At 40.0% G+C, this 22,513-nt stretch overlaps 2 protein-coding genes and 1 long non-coding RNA gene across 12 annotated transcripts in view; 1 reads left to right on the plus strand and 2 right to left on the minus strand.

Annotated features, from left to right (window-relative positions):
- LOC116700936 (LIM/homeobox protein Lhx1) overlaps positions 1-4,014 on the plus strand; it is a 5,302-nt gene extending 1,288 nt beyond the window's left edge. The window contains exons 2-5 of the mRNA XM_032534410.1: positions 66-286; positions 656-927; positions 1,796-1,952; positions 2,343-4,014. Coding sequence (XP_032390301.1) covers positions 66-286; positions 656-927; positions 1,796-1,952; positions 2,343-2,716 — 1,024 coding nt within the window. The 3' untranslated portion in view covers positions 2,717-4,014. The remainder of the gene's footprint in view (positions 1-65; positions 287-655; positions 928-1,795; positions 1,953-2,342) is intronic.
- Positions 1-13,685, minus strand: part of LOC116700937 (uncharacterized) — a 14,427-nt gene extending 742 nt beyond the window's left edge. Inside the window, exons 1-2 of the long non-coding RNA XR_004334766.1 lie at positions 13,565-13,685; positions 11,924-11,926 (exon numbers count right to left, since the gene is read on the minus strand). This is a non-coding gene — a long non-coding RNA (uncharacterized LOC116700937). The remainder of the gene's footprint in view (positions 1-11,923; positions 11,927-13,564) is intronic.
- A 2,036-nt stretch (positions 13,686-15,721) lies between these two features.
- Positions 15,722-22,513, minus strand: part of acaca (acetyl-CoA carboxylase alpha) — a 34,479-nt gene continuing 27,687 nt past the window's right edge. For all 10 annotated transcript variants that reach the window (XM_032533230.1, XM_032533227.1, XM_032533229.1 and 7 more), the window contains 4 exons: positions 21,111-21,265; positions 20,051-20,221; positions 17,572-17,708; positions 15,722-17,423 (listed from right to left, as the gene is read on the minus strand). In XM_032533230.1, the coding sequence (XP_032389121.1) occupies positions 17,297-17,423; positions 17,572-17,708; positions 20,051-20,221; positions 21,111-21,265 (590 nt within the window). In that variant the 3' untranslated portion in view covers positions 15,722-17,296. The remainder of the gene's footprint in view (positions 17,424-17,571; positions 17,709-20,050; positions 20,222-21,110; positions 21,266-22,513) is intronic.

The following is a 22,513-nucleotide window of genomic DNA, read 5'->3' on the forward strand; positions in this document are numbered from 1 at the left end:
TCTGTACTGAATCTTGCCCCCCCCACCCCCCCCACCCCTTCTGACTGCATCTCCGTCTTCAACAGGACATTTGGGACCAAGTGTGACGGTTGCGCCCAGGGCATTTTGCCCAGTGATCTCGTCCGCAGGGCAAAGAGCAAAGTGTTTCACCTCAACTGTTTCACGTGTGTGATGTGTAACAAGCAGCTGTCCACCGGAGAGGAGCTCTACATCCTGGACGAGTTCAAGTTCGTCTGTAAGGAGGACTACCAGAACAACAACGGGAAAGACACCATCCTCCTCTCAGGTAGGCCATGCACACCTGTGTTGTTGTGTGGTGTTCATTGTTTTTTAAAGGAAATTGGTTTTCTAAATAAAATTATTATTAAAGGAATTGTAAATTGGTTATCATTACTATTATCATTATTATTATTATTATTATTATTATTAGGCTATTATTATTATTATTATTATTATTAACCCTATTAGCAGAAGCAGATTTGTATTTCTCAGTGGGCTATTCCGAATATTTATAATAGGCCTATATTCAATGCTGGTATATTAACTATTAAAGTGGCGCTGTTTTTTTATGGTTCATGCGGGTAGGCCTATGATTCAGATCCTCAGATCCACGTGCTATCTAGCCCACAGCCAATGTATTTGATTCTGTTGACAGTCACGACAAGCAGCGACCCAAGTCTGTCCCCGGACTCCCAGGACCCGCCGGACGACGAGAAGGACTCCGAAACGGGACATTTATCCGATAAGGACAACAACACGGAGAACGACGAGCAGAGCGCCGTCGGGAAGCGACGCGGGCCTCGGACCACCATCAAAGCCAAGCAGCTGGAGACCCTGAAAGCGGCTTTCGCGGCCACGCCGAAACCCACCAGACACATCAGGGAGCAGCTGTCCCGGGAGACCGGCCTCACCATGAGAGTCATCCAGGTAAAAGGCAAAAGGAAAGAAAAGAACAGCAGAGTTGACACCGAAAGTGATTTTTTTTTTTTTTTTTTTTGCTGCACCGTGTAATCCATCTAGATCCATTATCGGACACATCAGTCCCATCCAGAGTGCTATCCACCAGGTCACACGGAGCCTCTAGGACCGACATGTTACAAAACAAAGTCCAGTTCTAAAAAGCTTTTAATGAAAAATAAAACTAAAACTAAAAAAAAAATCTGTCGGACACCAGATTTTGCAGACACCCATAGGGAATGTGTCTTTAATGCTCTGTTGATTTTTATTCTCTCTCTTTTTTTCAGATAGCCCCCCCCCTCCCCCCTCCCCATAATCTTTATTCCCCATAATCCCATTGCGCTCCTAAAACCCTTAAAAGCAGGACTCACTTAGCACTGATGTGATGTCCATGGCCATTTTTAAAAAGCTCCCTTGATAAAAATTTCCTGATGGCTTGACGCAACGTGTTCGACATCGGAACCCCTTCAAAGTGAATGGGCTGAATGTGTCATCATACTTTTAGATTTGCTTTTCCGCATTTAAAACATCCTTATTCCAACTCCCAGCCTATTCGCATTTTTAACTGCATTTTTATTTTTTATTTTTGTGGCAATACATGCAAGGTTAAATTTTCAGGAACTCACAGAGAGTAGGCTAGTCTAGGCTGTATTATTCCTTTCATTTCGATCCTTAAACAATCGAATAATCAATTGTATCGCAACGGGGAGCTCAGCCATGTTGCTGTGATCATTGCTCAGGGTGACGTTATTTCCTTGTGGTTATTTCAGCTCTGCTTGTGTTATCCACGCTACTCATCAATAATCTTCTTTTTTTTGTTTTGTTTTTCGTCCTAAAGGTTTGGTTCCAGAATCGGAGGTCCAAAGAGAGACGCATGAAGCAGCTGAGCTCTCTGGGCGGCCGGAGACACGTGTTCTTCCGCGGCCAGAGGAGGATGAGGGCGCTGGGGGAGAGGCTGGAAGCAGAGGAGCTCGGACACTTCTCTTATTATGGAGGTGAGCTGTATGTTTTAGAGATGTGGCATTGATCATTTCTTTGACATTAAAAACCATTTCATGAACTAGAATGTAAATTAAATGTCTAGGATTTTTAATGTGTATTTGTGTTATTGTGATGTGTGTATTTTAATTTTCTTTTGAGATTCTATAGCACAGGACTTTCCCTAGTGTGGGATTAATAAAGTCTATTTTATTTTATCCTATTTTAAATGTGCTTTCAGCTTGATATATATATATTCACTATAATTTACACGGTCTATTGAGTTAGGGGTCTGTTGGTTTGACTGAAAAACATAAAAAAAGTCAATTTGTAGGCCATTGTTTATATTTCCTTTTTTAAATTCTGATATATTCTGTGCACTAATCCAGACATTTCTATGAATGCAGATTATCCTGGTGAATACTACGGCTCAGGAGGGAATTACGAGTACTACCAAGGCCCCCCATCGCATGCTCAGACTCCAGCAGACTTGGGCTTTGTGCCCTCCTCTGTCCCCGCTGGCACCCCATTAGGAGCAATAGACCACCACCACCCAGGGCACCACTGTCCTGGAGAGATGCACTGTTTCTCTGACACGGTATCCCATCATCCTGCGGACTCACCCAGTCCGGAGCCCAACATGCCGGGCTCGATGCACAGCATCTCCAGCGAGATGTGTGGCCCCAGCACACCCTACACGACTGTGTCCCTCAGTGACAACGGATACACCAACCAGCTGTCCCAACCCTCTTCAGAAATGAGCGAAGGCACTGTGTGGTGAACAGCCGACACCCAACCACAAGACTCACATGGATTTTGAAGGCAAATCAACGCTTTTTTTTGTTTGTTAATTTGAATGTATACATTTATTTATTTATTTATTTATGGATTTATTCATTTACCTATCTATTTATTTGTGTATTTATTTATTTATGTGCTTACAGTTTTGTTAAGCTCTATTTAACTATTTATAAATCTCTATATTTGTATGTCAGCATAATTGTTTATTGACTATAGCCAATCGATAGATTGTTTTATTGTGAATTTGACTAATTAATACTTTCACAATGCTGGGCCTCATAGATCAAGCAATAAACACACACATTTATATGCTGCAGAAATTGTTTTTCACCGTTTACAAAAACCTTTTCTGCCACATATTCAACATGATTGTCCCTACGATGTTACAGTAATGTGAAAGTGCATGACAGCCTTTTTTTTTACTACCTTTCAGTGTTTTTATGCATACCGATAAACACCATGAGTTCACGTGTAATACAAGATGTTGTCATTTAATAACAGAATATGATTGTGATGATCAATACATTTGACCAAATACCTCTCTCAGGACTGTGGGAACATTCTTTTTGTTTCTCTTTATTTGTCGTGCATTGCTTTTTCTTTTCTTTTTTTTTAATTATTTCATTGCCAACACATATTTGCCTTCAAAAGGATATCTTTATAAATCTGAAAATTTTATATGTAACAGAAAAAGGATTCGACTTTAACATGAGTCTAGTGTTATAAATAGAATAATGGACAACTGTACAGGACAGTCAACTGTTTACGTAAAGCTCCAGTATTCAGGGTTTGAATATCAGCATTGTATTTAACCGATGGACAGACCTTTTAATGCAAACAAACCAAACTTTTGTAGCCGTTCTATTTCTGTGGTCACTCACTGTGCTAGTTTGTACTATGTCCTCATTATAAAAAAAACACACACACACACAAAATACTAATAAACCGTTGCCAAATGAATGCACAGCGAAATCCTGCACCTTTAGTTGTGAGACGCGGTGTTCACTTCCTCTTCTGACTATCTGAGCATGTTTGTAGTACAAAACAGTCATTTGCAGCTCAGTTTGCCAAACAGCTAAGACTCAACCTGGTTATGAAATGTCAAATTATTCACATTGATGGTCTCATACACTGCCAGCAGCAGCAGCAGCAGCAGCAATGTGTTTTTTATGAGACATACTTGATTGTTCCAGTTAAGTTCACGAGACCGTTGTTTACGACCATTCACTGTATAATAAAACACATATGGATCATTTTTTATTTGTTCATCTTTTTTGGAAAGGGGGGATATAGTACTTGTTCTTTCAAATACGAGTGATTCTCGATTTTGTAAATGTCTAATGAACAGGGATTTGTTAGTGTGCACTTTATTTTTTCAAAATGATTTTTTCAACAGACCAAACTGATTATGTTACGGGATCCCTTAAGGAAAAAAATATATTTCCAGACAGTGACGTAACTTCCATAATCATCTTGGATCGTATGAAACCAGTGGAGGTACTGTCTAAATAAATATACATGCAGTATGCTTACATACTTGCTTACTTCTAATGACATAGCTATCAATTATGCCTAATTTACTGTACTGAGTGTCACGGAAGTTTAACGTTTTTCTCTAAAGACAGCACATTGCAGTACGCAGTAATTGTGTGTCTGGGCACTTCGAATGGGAAAAGCACAGAGACCCACTTCTACTGCTTAGTGGAGCTTTGAATACATATCATTATAATGAACAACTTGATATTGATATATTGAGTTGACTGTGACTGATTGCCTCATTGAACAGAGAGAATCTCTCCATTATTTCAGTGACATGGTTGTGATGCTATTTCTGTGTTGATTGTGTTAAAAACTCTTCTGAGTTGCTAGACAGGCAACATAACTTTTTGCGACCTGTGTTTAATTGCTGTAACATTGGGTATTTTATATTAGGTTCCTAAATGATACCTCTTTATCCAGAACTCTGATATCTAGACAGGGAGAGCTAGGATTTTTGAAATGATATACATGATAACGGCAAAGTCAGAATTGTGGTGCTACTGACTACTGGCTAATCCAGAGGAAACATCTAGCCAGCAATCAATGAACTTACAAATCCAGGAGCAGTTGGTCAGCGTTCTTTTCGGCTCACTTTGCAAATGTTAGTGAGCTGTCGAGTTTCTAAAGTGCCTGATGTCTGCTGAGCAGGCCTCCTGTTAGGGAAGAGCACACAACACCACAGAAGCTTAAATGCTATTTGTGCCTGGCGGTCACTGCTTAATATTTATTCGCCTGTTTGCCTTTTGATTTATCCAAATGAGTTCATGGTAATGTTCCAAACGCTGACAGCAAACAAAAACAAAGTAATTATAGTAGCCCAAGATACATTTCGGAAAGAAATTGTTTTTAATTGGAAAGTTATCAATGCATATAATAGCCTGTGCTGTATGGCCGTGTGTCTGTGGGCATGTGTGTGTGTGTGTTCACGTTATGTAAAGGAGCTTCTTATTCTATTTGGGGATGTTTCATGAGCTTGTCTGAAATGTTAAGTCACACTTTGAGGCATCTCTGCTGGTAGTGAAGAAGAGGCGGATGACAGAGGGACTACTTTAGAGTCAGGGAAAGGTGAGAGCAGCACAAAGGAGGACAGGACAAACACTGAATATCGAACCAGTGAGCAGTGAAGCAAGGGGCTGAAGGAGCAGATCAGTGGAGCTGTTTGGGGGAAGGGCAGGACAGACGAGGAGGGTCACAAACCATCAACTGCAGTAAAAACGTGTTTGTGGATGTGGTATTCCTTCCATAGGTTTCAATAGGGATGTTTTAGATGCAGTTTGGGTTTGACATCTCATCATTTGTTCACAAAATCTAAAGGATAGCATAATGCTGGACAAGCAAGCTGATACCTATTGTTGAAGCCAAAGCACACTTCCGTGTAAACCTTGACACGCCCTTAATCAACGCCAGACACACAAGGGGCCAAATTAATGCTGCCGATATTTCATATTTTTGTTATTGTCAACAAATCCCAAGAACACAACACCAACAAATTAGTAAATTTTTCAATAAATACTTTCCGACTTCCCTAAGTTGACTGAGGCTCTCAGCCTTAACCCTTTCGTTGTCTTCCGTCAACCATGAAAAAAAAAATGGATATTTTTAATGTTGACATTTTCAGCGCTTATTTCGACGGCCCATTTTTTGTGACCAAAAAAAATTAACTGAAAATGGGTCAGACCCAAGGACAACATGAGGGTTAAGACCACTGTTCTGTTGAAGACTCTTGAACTCTACATAAACAGGTCATTTAAAAGCTCATGTAATAAAGAAAAAAAATTCCTGAAACATTTGGCCACTAGCTTTTAACAAACATACTCTTTTTTGTGAGGAAAAGCTGGGAGGGAATGAGACGTAACAACACATGCAGAAACGGACACACACAAACACGTACATAAACAGACGCACACACAGACAGACACAAGACAAGGGACCAGTCACTTGCCCAGGTTGAGGTCAGACCTCACTGAGTCAGCGATGATGCGCCAAGTGTCCAGGGTCTTTCCTGGCGCTCCATGGATGCGTGCCATAGAAAGAACAAACAATACTCAAAATTGTGCATTTGTTAAGAACTATTTTTAGCTGCAGATTAGGCCGGATATTGCATCTGGGATCAACTCAAAATGATTACAGTGCCTATGTTAGTGGTAATGTCACCATGTCTAGTGCTTCATTTATGTGTTTGAAAAATGGATCTTTATGGCACACAGAAATATGGATATAATAATGTAAGCTTTGGATACACAGACCTTATTTGCTAGAAGAACCAGCAGGAAAAATACATATATCAACTGGATCATCCTTTACATAGTAAGACCCTAACTTCCTCTGGAAAAAAAGATAATTTAGATGTTGAGAGGCCATTTCTAAGTGTGGTCGGATATATTATGTCTTTTCCGGGTCCAGCTGATAATAGGGGAAAGCTTGAGGCCCCATCTCCATCAGCTGGTGGATGTTACTCTAGACAGTGCCATCACACTCTTGGATTACTGTCCGTTCCACGTGGCTTCATTTCACAGTGCATTTCTATGTTACTTCAACCTTTCTCAAAAGCAGATTGGTAGATTTGAAGCAGAGTAATTGTCAGATTTTCAATTTTATGTCTGTTTTGATGATGATGATCCAACTGGAACAAGTGGAAACAAGTTGATTTAGATGATATATAGATAGTACAATGACAAGGGAAAAGTGACAAAAGAGTGACTTTAATTCAGTTTCACTGTTCACAGTTCTGATAAAGAGTGGAATTATATGTTGGAGTCTTCTAATGAGAAAGCTTGGGAAGTAGGCTACAGTAAATTGTGTACTTTAACATAAACTGGTCTGTTTAGCATTTTTAGTTGATTGTCTATTTTCCATATCTCAGAAGAAAAATGTTGTCACACATAACTAACTAACTAACTAACTAACTAACGTCTTTGATGTAACTTACATGTCCAGATCATTAAGGAAAAGTAAGAGAATAGTACCAGACAAAAGAGTCTTAGAATAGTGATTAAATATATTGCATGCAATAATACCAAATATACTGTATGATTTACCTTATGATGCCAGAGATCACCTACTGTATACCTATACTATTTCAAATTCAATTAAAAAGAAGAATTTCAAAATAAATATTCAGAAAAAATAAAAATACAAAAAAATGTATTCCATGTTTTCAATGGTGTGATGTTCTGTTAATTAAAGCCTACATTTGTTTAAATGTTTGGAGATAATGCTATGCTGTTAATCAAACTAATCCCTGTTTATCTGAACAAAATGCCACGATTAAGGGAGAGATTTGCATGTCAAACACGAGGCCAGCAAATCAATTTAAATCTAGCTGACAGTGATTATGGCGACTGTTGGATAAACCATGCACATTAATGGTTTTCTGACCTCTGAGGCGTGATTTTTACATAGCTTTATTTTACTGCAGAACTAATTTCACTGTGTCCAACATGTACATATTTTGTATTTTGTACGTATTACACACATAAGTCTGAGAATCTTTGTCAAACAAGTGACCGTTCATCCAGAAGTGAAAAGGCCAGACGGACACTTTGACTACTAGTATGGCTGACAGTTCTTTATTATCACAAAACATGAGACTGTCATGACATTATTAGTCGGCTCAGTTTGTTGGATCCTTTACCAAATGTATATAGTTGGGAGTTTAAATGTCATTTTGCTCAATTTGCTTATGGAAAGGTGAGTATAAAACATAACAGTTCTCCAGACTAAAACTTTATTTTGTCGTTGTTGTCACTCATTTGTTGTGGAAAAATGTAAACTATCTTACAGAGGAGAGTCTATTGGGGCACCACACCAAGGGACTTGGCTATTGAATGAAAAAAAGAAAAAAAAGAATGATATCATTTGCCCAATTCTCCTAGGTTAGCTTATACATTTGACTACCTAAAAACTGAGAAATGGAAAAAATATAATACCTGAGAAAAGGTTTTAACAGTTAAACAATTGGACAAACGTTAGGACTAGATAATACTTTATTGTAATTTCAGATATAAATCCTTTTCATTTCCTAATCTAAATCTTATTTGAACTTTGAGTTGGCCTTTTTTCTCTTGCTGTTTCCTTTGAGTCCCTTGCAAAATGTGGGCCTATTCGCTAATTTGACTCTTTCTTCACTTTTTTGCTCTAGGCTTGGTAGTCCACTTTCTGCATGAAAATCATTCACACATACAATTTTATAATCAATGCCCACAGTAATAGGATTCCTCTGGCCATGGGCAATTAATACAGTTTTTCCCTTTTTTTCTCCCTGCGCTGATCTCAAAGCTACGAGACATTGGCTTCTCCTCATTTACATATTTATTGCATTGGACTCAAATCTGGCGAGTGATTGATGTGGAGCCTGCCTCCTGAATTTTTAGCGGCCCATTATTATGAAAGAGAGGGAGGGGGCTGCAGCACGTCAGTGTACTTTTGATTAAAGTTGAAGAGGACAGAATCATGAGTGTTCCCCACCTACTTTCTTCTCCAGCAGTGCTTAATCCTCAAGGCCAAGTGCTGTGTTATAGATATTGACAAGTAATTCACTCACAAAAGCCAGAGCAGATATGCTCGTTAAGACTTTAATCAGTATTTCACTTGCTCTTCATTTTTTAGTGAGTTTGATGACAATATAATGCATTTAAATTCAACAAATTCCCAGTTATTTTATGATCTATCCCAGTAAAGCTAATTGTTGACATAGTTTCCCTTGCATACAAAATGTTGATAATTTCAAATTGATAAGACGGTAACATTCCACAACGCTAATGTTAATAGACCGACAGCTGCCAATGTTGCTCGTGATAATCCAAAAACATAATTACAAGATGTTTACAATACCAGTCTGTATTCATAAACTTGGTTTTGACAAAAGATGTTGTCACCAAGTGCTTTACATGACAAAGAAAAAGGAAAATGCAAAATAATCGCCTGAAATAGCATGCCACATAGGGGCATTAATAGGCATTTGGCCCCAATTGATTTTGCACAATGCTACACATTCTCCGTGCTGAATTCCTTCACATCACTTTGTGTGTTGTATAGGAACACTGAGACAAAGACACAGACAGAAGGCTGCTGCTTTTCTCTGTCGCAATCAAGCGCGTAATATTCATGTGTAAAAAGGCTCTGCTCTGCAAAATGTACGTGTGCATGTGTGTGTGTAATGGGGTTGATGACAACCAGGGTAGAAGGGGGGTTCATCACCTATACTATTTTTGCCAAGTCCACATCTCCTCTCCTTTGTACTCCCAGGATCTTTTGTGTAGCAGGTGAAAGCTGCCTTCTTCAGGTTGTTTTACCAGTAAGCAGCAAGCTTTTACAGCAGGAATTACATTTAGCTAGTAGCTTATTTGAATCTAACCACGTATAAGAGCCTTAGAAGCACATTCACCTGAAATGTAGGCCTTCTTGAAATCCAAATCCACACCACATGCAGGTCAGTCAAGACACTGCAAAGTAGAAGCAATTTTTGCAGCAGTAGAGTAGGATCAAGCTCAGCACCACCCTTCTGGAGGCGGGACAGCTTCTTATAACATCTTTATCTGTCTGATTTAAATGTTTCAAACCAACGCTGTCAGATGACACTACTGTATGCAATGTTGTCAAGCACAATGATTTCCCTGGTTGGCTGCTTTTGTCCTTCAGAGCCAGAGGACACAGATCACAAATAAGCCCTTCCACAGGCCCTATGAGAAGCAGTAAACCAACATTTCCATAGGGAGCTGGCTTTCCACGCTCCACTGATATGCCCGTAATACATGCATTTTAATGTGGCGCCCCTCTCGAAATGGGCCACTGCTGGACTGATGTTTGCATTCAGCAAAACTATTTTAGTCAGCACCTTGGTGCGCACCATAACTTGTGATGAGTAGTCTATGCTTTGCATGTGTTTAGCAGGCTGCATGTTCTTATATAGCCTTCTCCTGAAGCCATCAGTCATTCAGTATTTTTATGCTAAATGGTAAAGACATACAGCTTTGCACAATAATAGTACATGAGTGCCCACGGCTCCGTTAAAGTACGCACTGTTTGTATTAGACAATGCAGACTGAGTTGCTACATTTAAAACTCAAACTAGCAACAGTAACTGCAGATTGCAACATCCTTGCTTTCATAAATAGAGGTGATGCTGAAGCCATGGAAACACAAATATGATACACAAAGGTACCATTTTGTGCATGTCAGGTAAACATAAATGCGTGCTAGCCTTCATATAGCCTACCAGGAAATTACTATGGGTGAACAAAATGGAGGTCTACTTCTATAAGTAAAATGTCTACGCTTCTATTTACAACTCTGTACAAATTTCAGTCAAACATTTCACAACAGAAGTTTGCTTACTCACCAGACTTTATCCGTCTACAGCAGCTCTGTGAGGTTGTTCTTAGCTTTGAGCTAAATGCTAACATCAGCATGCTAACATCATGCTCACAATGACAGTGCTAGCCTGTTGTTTGAACGGTATAGCCTAATGTTTAGCATGCAACTTCTTAGTTTAGCATGCTGGCATTTGTTAATTAGCCGTAAGCAAAGCTGAGAATGATGATGCTAAATGCTAACATCAGCATGCTAACATCATGCTCACAATGACAATGCTAGCCTGTTGTTTGAACAGTATAGCCTAATGTTTACCATGCAACATCTTAGTTTGGCATGCTAGCATTTGTTAATTAGCCGTAAGCACAGCTGAGACTGATGATGGCGTCCCCTGAGCCACGCCACCCCATTTTTACTGATACAGTATTCACCCGTGACTTCTTGCTGGCCTTGCCCACTCTTCCAGCATGCCATCTGAACCTGTCACTGCTCCTCTGATTTCCATACCAGTCAATGACCTACGGTAATAATTGTGATATATGGCCAAAGACCTTGGTTGTTGACCTTTTACCACAATTCCAAACTGGGCAACCTTTTCCACCACACCACACCCCAACCCTTCCTTCCTTCATACAACCCTATTCAGGTTGGGGGGTGCATCATCCCTCTCCACCCTCATAGTTGGCTCGATGTTCGCGGCTCGCCACACTCCAGTGGCTCCATGAATGTTAATGTCGGGGGGGGGGAGTTGTGACTGCATGGTACAGAGAGAAGCATCACCTGGTCTGCAATATGCAGCTATAAGGAGCTTTTTGCATTTAATTGTCCCAATTGGTGGATCTATGTTACTGTAATGTTGCAGTAATATCAGCAACAGACTGCAGCAGTATAGTGACCAATAGCAACCTCATTATTGTGTACTCAGCTACAGTATAATATTGATTTCCTCCTGAAGATGAAAAACAGACAATTGATGAGGGAGTTTTGCTTGGGGTATCGTTTTACTATTAAAATAAAAACCGCATTTTTCAGTGGCGTCGAGATCAAATCATTTGAAAACATTTAGTCTGTGATGAGCTTTTGATTTAAAGTCCTCTGTCTTGTTCTGATGCTTCTTCCTCTCTGCAGCAGCTTTGTCCGCTTGTGAATTAGCCCTCCTCTTCAGTTAGTCAACCAATGTTTACAAAGCTCTGACAGAATGAGAATGTATGCATTATGAGGTGATGATCACAGGGTGTTGTAATCTTTGACCCCTGTGGCACCAAACGCAGATTGAAGATTAAGTCTCTCATGCAGCTGGCTGACAGGCTGCCTTCTTGCCCCTGGAGAGATTCACTGCCTGTGACTTTAGCTCTGCACACTGACCTCTCTGCATTCAAGATACAATACGTCATTCATTTTAATTTCTTGATCTATAGAGGGAAATTGCTTTTCAGAAATTCGGTTTGCCCTACATCATTTAAGTCTATCAAACATTATAAATCATGAAAGCCTTGAAATGCACAGGGAAATCTCACTCCAAGGCACCACCATCACGCTAGCCAATAGTGTGACAATAGTGTTTTACTTCCCATTAGAGATTCAGATTAATTCCAGCAAGACTGGGATTTGTGTACTGTTTGATTTGAAACTATATGGCAGCATTATTCTGGGCACTAAATTTAATGTCAATGGACTGCTTTTATAACTCACACCCTTAAGCTTTATCATGCAAAGAGTTGGTGTGTTAGTGGGCATTGGATATGTATCATTTTGGTTGGAAATCAAAAGTCTATATTTACCAATTTGAACCACTAATTTATTCATGATATGTGAACTTTTGACTAACGGACATATTGAGTTTGAAATAACAATGCAAGCTATATCCTAAATAGTACTTAACCAACAAATAAAATGTGTTTAAAATTAGCAATTAAAAAAAAGGTTTACAGTTTACACTGTTATCCTTAGGCTTAGGGCTGACTTTACTTGAAATTAGCTTGGAAACCCGTTTGCCTTAAACCAGTTATGTTTTAGAGTGGCTGTGGACTACAAGCCAGCTAGTTTTCAATCAGCATGTTTTCAATCCGCCCGTAGGGGGTTGGACTATTTACCCGGAGCGAGCCAAAGCGAGCCAAAGCGAGTCGAGTGTCAGCCATCTTGAAGCTAAGCTACTTTTCAGTAAGGGGTTAAGCCTCTCTCTGCAAAGCTTTCTGGGATTTGGAGTCTTTCATCCACATGAACACATATTTTCTGTCCAATTCATATCTTCCCAATGGTGAAATATCCCTTTAACACAGAGCGGTAAGTTGATGCAGAACACAAATCAAATCACAGAATCACAAAACATTAGTAAACATAACTTATTTTTTTCTGGAGTCATGTCTAAAATAAGCATGTTAAGTTAAACTTGCAAAGATACATTACTAATATAAACCATAAGGCTACTTATCACTACCACAAAAATACTTTTTCCATCATGACAACCTGATTTTAAGAACAATGTACACTATACATTTGTTCACAAATAACTTAAAAGATAACAGCAACCATAAATAATAGAAGTTCTCCGATGAATTGGGATGCTCAGAAAGTTTCACTCATGAGCCAGATTTTGTTTCCCAAACTGCTAAAGAGCCATCAAACCCTTCCTCCCTGCCCAGAAGCAATGACTCCCCACCCGGGTCTTGGTCATGGTGCAACAATAAGTTATAGATAAACATGAACACTAAATCAACTATACACAACTAAACCCCCGATAACATAAGTGTACACCCATAACATTAACAGAACATTATTAAACCACTTTAACTAGGACATAAACCGCTCAGAACATATTTCACTATCGCACATGCTCAGTATCTAGGTAAGGACTACTAGCCAGTCAGAAGCAGAGTAGGGCATGCCAGTGTGATCCAAAACCAATCGTTCTCTTAATCGTAGACCGTTAATACATCCATGTTTCAGCCCGTAATCATGGTTCGGCTCAGCCGTACACAAAATTACCAATCCCACTATGGCCACGCAAAGCCCCGCCCTATGACGCAGCTCGATTGGTTGGGGTTAGGCATTTCACCTCGAGTGGTTAAGGTTAGGGGATTGGTCAGGTGATAGCACCTGTACATATAAACATGGACGCCTGGCTAATAGTAGTGTGGGAATACACACTACTATTGTATTGAAGGGCGGGTCTTGGCGTGGCCATAGTGGGATTCAAAATATTGCCAGTCATACATGTTGGAACCAGAACCCAAGTCTGATCCTGACTCTGGCAGAACAACCAGAAACAGCTTTGCCACCTAGTCTGGAGCAAGACCTTACAGAGTGTTATTTATAACTTATTTACATGTTAACAAATTAGTCTTTCATTCGTAACATTTCAATTCTGCGCTGTCTCCTGGAATTTTGTACTTTGAACTTGGTTACAGGAATGCACAATAATACACAAGTATACTCTTGCAGTGCTTGGGGAAAATGCTACATTAAACATACCTCATGTGCTATTGCCTTAGTATACTGTACTTTAGGTATGGAAATGTATACTGTTTTTATTTAATTCTTTATTTATTAGTTTTCCTTCAATTTGGAAATTGAAAATATTTTGGAGGCAGGCCACAAACCTGCTCACGTGAAACAACAGGCGTTCTGCGTATGGGCTTGACTTGAGGTAACAGATTCAGGCTTCTGACCCGGAGGTCACTTGTTTAGAAGAAAAACCTATCAACAGTTACACAATTCATGGCACACTGAAAAGTGTCTTAGAGTTGCTGGCCTGCTATACCCTTTCCAATATAGTTAAAATGTAAAAAGGCAGGCGGGCGCACGGAGATAAGCTCTTCAGAATCCTCAGCCTGGAGAGAATGAGAACAGCTGGGGCCTGGCACTCCCTCTGTGTCGGCCTACTCTTTGTCACGGGCAAAAGACTCTTGTTTTCAGGCAGTAATCAGACAGCCCTGGGGCTCTGTAAAGACCCTGTTCTCTTTTCATCTCAACTGTTGCATACACCCTGCTAATTGGAATCCTGCAACTGGGTCACAGGCATTGTCTCTCAAGTGCTGTCAAGTCATTGAGACGCGCAAATGTGGAATTATGGTTGCCTCAGATGCATGATTGAGTCTCCCCTCTGCGCTATCTTAATGCCTCAATTTCAATCTCATCACAGACACTGATTTTCTCCTTTTTTTTTCCATTAATATTTCTTGCTGTTCCCTACTCTGATTTTGTCACCGTTCTGCCTGAAATCAGCCCTCACTGAGGCCTGGCAATCAGGAAGTAAAAAATAAAATAAATTCTGTAAATATCTGCTTAGTTCCGTTATTGTAACCTAAAAAGTAGGTATTTTCTTTTATTCAACCAAAAGGCAAACAAAGATTGTTGATGTAACTAAATGTATTTTTACTATAAATCAACATGTCTGAGCCACATAGTAAATAGAGGAAGGACAACAGTGCGCCTTTTCCTGCAAGTTTCACCAAACACTCCCGTTCCCCCCACTCCAGTGGTTGAGGAGGGACCTGATTCTGCAGTTTGTCGGTGATTAAAAAAAGAATTAGCCAGCCTAGCATGGCACCACAAATGAGCAAACCCCTCTGGAAGACCAGAGAGACCAAGCAAAGCACATTTCCAATTATACCACCAAATAACTCATTTTCTTATTGGGCCTCCTATAATTGTAGTGGGTATTGGGTGCATGCAACTCAATTTGTCTTACATATTTGTTGGTAGGATGGTAAAAGAGTTGACAGAGCCAAGGGAATGATGTGAAAGAATGAGACAAAAAAAAAAAAAAAAAAAAAAAAAAGAGGATGAGATAGATCCCTTAATATTTGTTTGATCGGCTTCATCCTCCTTAATACTGTTGAAGTTTTAAAGCCAGGACGAAAATGCCACTTTAATCATCTGTGGATTGAGGAATGGGAAGACTATCATTTTCGAGTAATCAGAAAATGTCTCTCCAGAGTAATAGACTTTGTTCTGACTGCTGAAATTAATGAGGCTTCCAGTGATGTGATTATCTGTCCCGAGGATCAATATACAGTGTAAAAATAATTGACAAATTAAATTACTGCAAATTCTTGGAAACTTGAGTTTGTTAAAAGTGTCTTTTTACTTCTTCTTTTAATGTAACACAAATAAAGATTTTAAAGTTTTTGCACACACGCACGTCAAACTAAGTTGGGTAAGCTTTATTAGATTTGCACACACCGTTAGTGTTCAGTTTAAATTGTTCTCCATCCTCTTCAACCAGTTACATGTAAAGAAACTAGACTACATGTCAATACAGTACAGCCATGGGAAAGGCACAGCATGGGCCACGAAGCCATTTCAAGTTGCATTTTCTACAGAGCATACAGTTTATGACGCAATGATCTACAGGACTGACAGATTGTAGTGCCATTTTACTGCTATTATGTACTCTTACTCTCGTACAGATGTCACACTATGCCTGTCTGTTGGTAACAAACTCAAGTAGAGAATTAATATGCCATTCAAACATTGAGTTCAAAAAATAATATTAAAAAAATAAGTAACATTTCACACGTACGGTACAAACTTCACATAGAACAGTTAGTGTGGATTACAGTGTAAATTAGACACCATATTTATGTAAGTCCAGTGAACAGTAGTCTTTTTGTTTTCTTCACAAAATTTTACAATTAGCCAACCAATTGTTGATTCAAAAATATGTCTTTATTAAGAAAAACAAACAAATAAAATCGTAATAATTTGTTTAAGGAGCCGATGGTAAAACTAATAAAAAAAAAATGTAAACGTAAACCAGTACAGACTACATATTATCCACTCTGCATAGTCCCATTATCAATGCTCATTTAAACGCTTGTCATCTCTGTGTGTATTACTGTTTGTACCACTTTGTGCATGTAGGGGTTTTTCATGGAAGATGCAGCAGTTCAAACTGGGCCTGTTGGATTCTGGGTGCGCTGTGAGGTAACAGTAAGCAGTAAAGTGCATCTCAAGCAGCATATGTGTGTGTACTGTGGGAGTGAGAACAGAAGGGACAGCTGTGGTTTTGTTGTGAGGCGAGCTGCCCGTTGCTCTCTGCAGGGAAACTGTGAAACAGTCGGGGTCTAAAAGGGACCTTGTCCCTGCTCCCTGCTGGGCTCTCCCGTCCAGATCTGTTATAGTGTTCCCCGTCTTTGTTCAGTAACTAAGAGCTCCGTATTAAGAAGTGTAAAAACCCCTTTATCGCTAATGCCCCCAGCATTGTGTTGTCATTGTCGTGTTGGTCATCAAAACGCTCGCAAATGTAAACAAGCATATGTCACAAACCAAGGTGCAATTTAAATATGACAACATTTTGAAATTTATTGTTGTGTTGAGGTCACCGATTATCATGGAAGCATCAAACATCCATCTTGGCCAAATATGTAAACTCCACACATACCATGTTAGATATTTCTTTAGTCAATTTTCAATTGCACTCAAATACAAAATACATGGATTTATGTTAAGACTAGCGTACATGTAAGACAATTTACAAAACGTCATAATTGATGTCAGTCATGTGAACCCTTGCTTAGTAAGAATCATAGCCAACAATTCATCAGTAACCTGGCAGCTGCCAAGGGCCATCCTGTTGGCTCCTCCAGCCTCAGTCCCCAGCCCAGGTCTCAGTCCGGAGCAGGTGTGGCTGAGCTGGGCTTCCTTTGGCTGTGGTTGCGGCCTGAGCTGTGCTTCAGCCAGGTGGGGAGGAGAGGCCAGGCTCCCACTAGGAGGAGGCTGACGTCTCCATTGTGGACAGGATGCGGACCACCTCGGCTCTCTGTGTGGGTGAGATGTGCTGGGTCATGTGCACAATAGAATCCATGGCAACCTCTGGATTGGCTTGGACGAGGCTGAAAAATAAAAAGGGAAGATTAAAGAAAACCACATCCTAATCATGCCACCTGGATGGCCAGGTGGGCGGATGGGAGTAGTGACAGGTGAAAATGAGTTGCACTGTATTCCTCTTCACCACACTGAGGCTGAATAGAGAATGATCACCTGCGTATCTGCTTGAGGATGTGATCTCGGCGGATGTACTTGATGTTCTCATCGACGACAGACCTTGCGCCCTCTTCTTCAGCTAGTTGCCTCTCCAGCCATGCCACCACCTCTTCATTATTATCCCACAGATAGGCCTGTATAATGCAGGGAGAAGATATAGAGTTGTCTTTTTTGGGATAAATAAGGCCTAGAAATCACACTTTTTCGTAATGTAATTGTGAATGTAAAAAAAGTCCCATGAAAGAATTAAAACTTACACAACTTGTGAATGGATACAATATATAAGATATTACAAATCAACAAATAAATGACAACAACAAAAGAGATGGCCAGGCACAAAGTGCGGCCCGGATGTCTTGTTGAATGGACCTGATAGGAACATTAGTATTCATGAGTGCTGGCATCTCTGATCCCAAACAAAGCCAGGCTGGAGGGCTTAGCAAAGATTTGGGGAGTTGAGGGGTTTAATGGGCTCTTGCCTTTTTTTTTTATGAACAGTCCTGCTTGACGTCCACAAGAACATTTAATGCCATTATTAATCATTTTTAATCTGTTTGCTTTTAATTAAGAAACAGCGTGTTGCTCTCCTATCTGCACGTGCCAGGGCTGTGATTAATTGTGGCTTAAGACAGCCAGTCCTGATTGGGATAATATATTAGCTAACAAGGAGGCCACTTCTTAGGAGATCTCAGACGCTGGGCCGGCTCCTGTCACCCCCGCGGCTGGTCCTCTGAGCCTGAGACTGGGCCGGAAGGACCAGCGTTTATTTATTATCTCTGAGGGATGTTTATTTTTTATTAACTACCAGTTATCAGTCCATCTGTATTATAGCGTGCTTTAATAGGAATGCTTACTACCTCTTAATCTGGTGCACCTTGAGGAGAAGGAGTAGGAGCTTCCGGGTAAAAAGAAACCTATCATCATTCCCTGTGTATTGAGGAAATTATGAAATAAGCACTGTAGTTTTCTCTGGAGTTCTTTGGCCACATTCAATCTCTTAGCTTTTACGTTGACTTGGATTTTATTTTGCGAGATGTTTGGAATAATTATATGGTCATTTTTGCCCTTATCCGTAGCACCGCCAGACCCAAAGCCCTAGTGCGTTTGTATCCTTTTGTTTGGCGGAGGGGCCATTATCGCATAATCCTTCTCCATCTCTTTAGCGCTTGCGCTAATCTCTTACAGCAAGGACACACACAGCTCCCACAAACCATACACAGCTAGTCTATCGAACTGCTGGAACCCACGCAAAACTAGTATACCCTTATCAGTGTAGAATGTGCTATTTAGTGAGCTTCTTATTGTGAGCAACATCCGCAAAAACAATCGATTTACTTTTTTTTTTTAAAAGCACTCTATTCCATTTGGTTCTATCTGAAGCTGTTTTGAGTTGTATAACCTGCAGCGTAAAACATGAAAGGCTGGAAATAAAGTTTCAACATATTTATTTTGGCAAGTAAACTACATGGGACATATATTTACGGTGCAAATGATTGCTTTTTCACATTTAGTCATACAAAAGAACGACAACAAGTCCCCTTAGCATTTATATTTGTCTCCCTATCTGTCCCATGCGCCGCAAGTCTTTCAATTCAACAGTCAACACACAACTTGCCATCTGATCATGCACATCCACACCAACCTATAAAATAATACAATTTAGAAACTTTGAAAGTGTTTTGTTAAAATAAGTAGAAAACTGACAGGACCACCTTATCAGGACACAACCTTTATAGCCAATAGTCTAGTGTGACTAGTTTTGCTTTAATTTCTGATATTTTACACATATGACAGGATGAATACTGTGGGCCTTCATACCTTAGTGATCATAAGTGAATGCAAATTAATACTGCTGTGCAAATGAGTTCCTATGTCCCATTTATTATCTTATTGTGTTGTAGGCCCGTTATGCAAATGCATTTATTCCGCTGAGTAGGAAAGTACCAATGTTAAGTGGCACTGTTCTTGGCAACTAAAGTTTTTTTTTTTTTTAACTAACCTAAATATTTGTTTTCCAAACGTTATTGTATAATTATTACAATATAGCCATGTGCCGAATAGATATTCAGGAAAAGTCAGGGCAGGTGCGAAAACACAGCAAAAATATAAAATAAAAATAGTTGCGCTACGCTTATGCCTGCGGTGTGTTCTGGGTGTAATGGTGTCGGCTCGGGCGGTTCTAGTGTTAATGAACCATAACCTGACACCTCAAATGAAGCTCTACTGGTAACTTTTGTTAACTGACATGAGGTAAACCAGTAAACTACTACCTTTTTATTTTTTAGCATATATTTAAAATCTGTGTGAGTAAAATGAATTCAATTCAATCATCAAGCTTACGCCCTTAAAAGGAACCTCTAGTTTACAAACTATATAGCCAATAGGATATCACTTATGGATTTCCACATTTTCCACTCAGTCAGTATTGAGAGACTATACATAGAACAAAGCACAGGATTATGTGGTGAAGTTTTACCTTGACAGTCCCCTCGGCCTCCACAAACCAACGACGCAGCATTGCCTGGGTCTGTCCGTCTGTCAGCTCGCTGTTGGCCGCTTGGATCTTCATCTTCACGGTGTCCTCCAGCAGCAGACGCCGCAGGCGCCAGTAAAAGAACTGACGGGACGTTGGCCAGTCAAGGATATCCTGAGTTGAGTAAAAAAATTAAATAAACAATCATTCAAATGCAGCTACGGTTATTAGAAGCTAATACTGCCTACATTTTAGAATTTACTAAATGTCAACACTCAAGTCAGTGTAATTCATTCTTTATAAATATAAAAAGGGATATGAATAAGTTCCTGGCTGTCTTAACCTATTCCTGTCACAATGACATAGAACTCAGTAGCGAAAACGGACAGCCTGTGCTTTGGCTTGATAACATTTTTTATTTTATTTTTTTAATTTTGATTACATAATCCTGGGCGGTATGTGTGTGGATTTATGAGATGATGTATATTTCTACCTAATATAAACAGTCTGCTTTAACAGAAATAATAATTATTATAATAATTCAGGTTTAGGAAAATGGGATGTGGGAATCTTTTCATTTTGTTGTGGATTCACAAGTCTAACACTGTCAATTAGGCTAATAGGTGTTACAGAAATATGTTATTCTGTAAATTTAGGGTTCATCACAGTGGACTGATTTTCTATCACGGATTGAACTGCTGGTGTACCCGAGTTAAACATGCAGACCTGTACAGTCTTTCCAGTTCATACTGTTCACGTGACCAGAAGGGTCTTTCACAGATGGATGGCAGTCAAAGCGAGTGTGCGTATGTTTGTATATGAAAGATGGGACGGGGAAGGCACAGGATGGGATGGGGCTTGCCTGAGGCTACTCTGTGATTTCTGAGGTGATTGACCAGGGTCATCATGAGATAATTATGAGGACGAGTCTTACAGCCTGGTGAGACCCAACATTAGTCACCACGCAGGTGCAGCTAGACTGATACTCCCCTGCGGGCTTGTCACGTTATTCACATACTGCACCCTCGCACTGTAGCGATACATGCCTGCAAGAAGTGCTCACCGTTATTACGCCCTTCTCTTGCATGCGACCTGGGGTGTCGTGGAGGTCTGCAAACTGCACAGCCACCTGGTGGTAGATAGGCAGGAGAAACTCCTCGCGCTCCTTCAACTTGGTCTCCAGCTCTTTACAATCAGGGGGACTCAGCTCTGGTGTTCCTGTTGGCAAACCAAACCATAAAACACTGCTGTCAAATCATCTGCCCAAAACTGACTGCCATGTGCCTGAAGGTTTTGATTACAAGCCGAGTATCTTGCAAATATGTGCAGAAAACTACGTTTAGGTGTGAAAGAAAAAAAATGATATCCTGCCATAGCATTACGATAGTTCCTTAGTTTCCTTATAGTTCTTTCTTTTGTGATTAACTTTTTTTTTTTAAATTATTAAACAAAATACAAAACACAGCATTTTTAGGTTCATAACTGTATTTAAAGGTTGTACCAGAATAGATTTATGTGGTTTAATTTTCAAATAAACACTATATTTTTTGTTGTACTGCACATTGCTGCAGCTCTTCTTTTCACCCTGTGTGTTAAGCTCTCTGTTTTAGCTACAAAGCGAGGCATCTCACTTCTGTTCCATCTTTGTTGGGGGTTGCACATGCGCATTAGCTAGGTAAGGACTACTAGCCAGTCAGAAGCAGAGCATGAGGGCGTGCTAGGCAAGCATTATTACGACGCACGTTCGTCACGGAAGTAAAGGCTGTACTACAATAGAGAAGTTTGGAGCAGTGAGTGAACAGTGTTTTCTGTTGAAGATGGTAACTCCCTTTTAGGGTGGACTTTATTACTTTGTAAACCTACAGTATAACATGCACAAAAAGATATATAAAACAATAAAAGGAAAGGGAAAAAGCCCAAAGCATAATATGATCACTTTAAAAGAACATGTCTTCTGGCTATCATTAAACTAGTCTGAAGTGGACCTAACTCCCAGAACAAATAACCCTGGGTTGAATGGAACCTGGAATTCGACATATGATATCATGTATCCCAGTCCAAAATTGATCACAGGACCATAGGACATAGTATTTGGCCGTCATCTGTCTTACATTTCCAACAATTTGGTTTGTCTTTCACACTAATTCTAAACAATCTGGAGTGAGTCCAATAGAAGCGATGCACCTTATAGTTCTATTTCCATCAATTCAGGTTCTACATGAGCATTGCTGTGGTAAATTAACACCCGCTAACAGCATTTTGTTTTTGAGCTCCCCCAAACCCCTGGCTGCTGTCACCAAAGACTGATTTCTGTCAATTCCAATCTGTAAGCTCTCCAACCCTCCCCAGTGACCCTCCATTCCACCAGTTCGCCAAAAGCGCAAAGCCTAAACAGCACTGGACCACAGTTGCTCCGAGCCTGGAAGAAATCAATAGGTTGTGCAGGAGAGACAGGAGAGCTGGTGA

The sequence above is a fragment of the Etheostoma spectabile genome, chromosome 13 (assembly GCF_008692095.1).
Source record: "Etheostoma spectabile isolate EspeVRDwgs_2016 chromosome 13, UIUC_Espe_1.0, whole genome shotgun sequence".
NCBI lineage: Eukaryota > Metazoa > Chordata > Actinopteri > Perciformes > Percidae > Etheostoma > Etheostoma spectabile.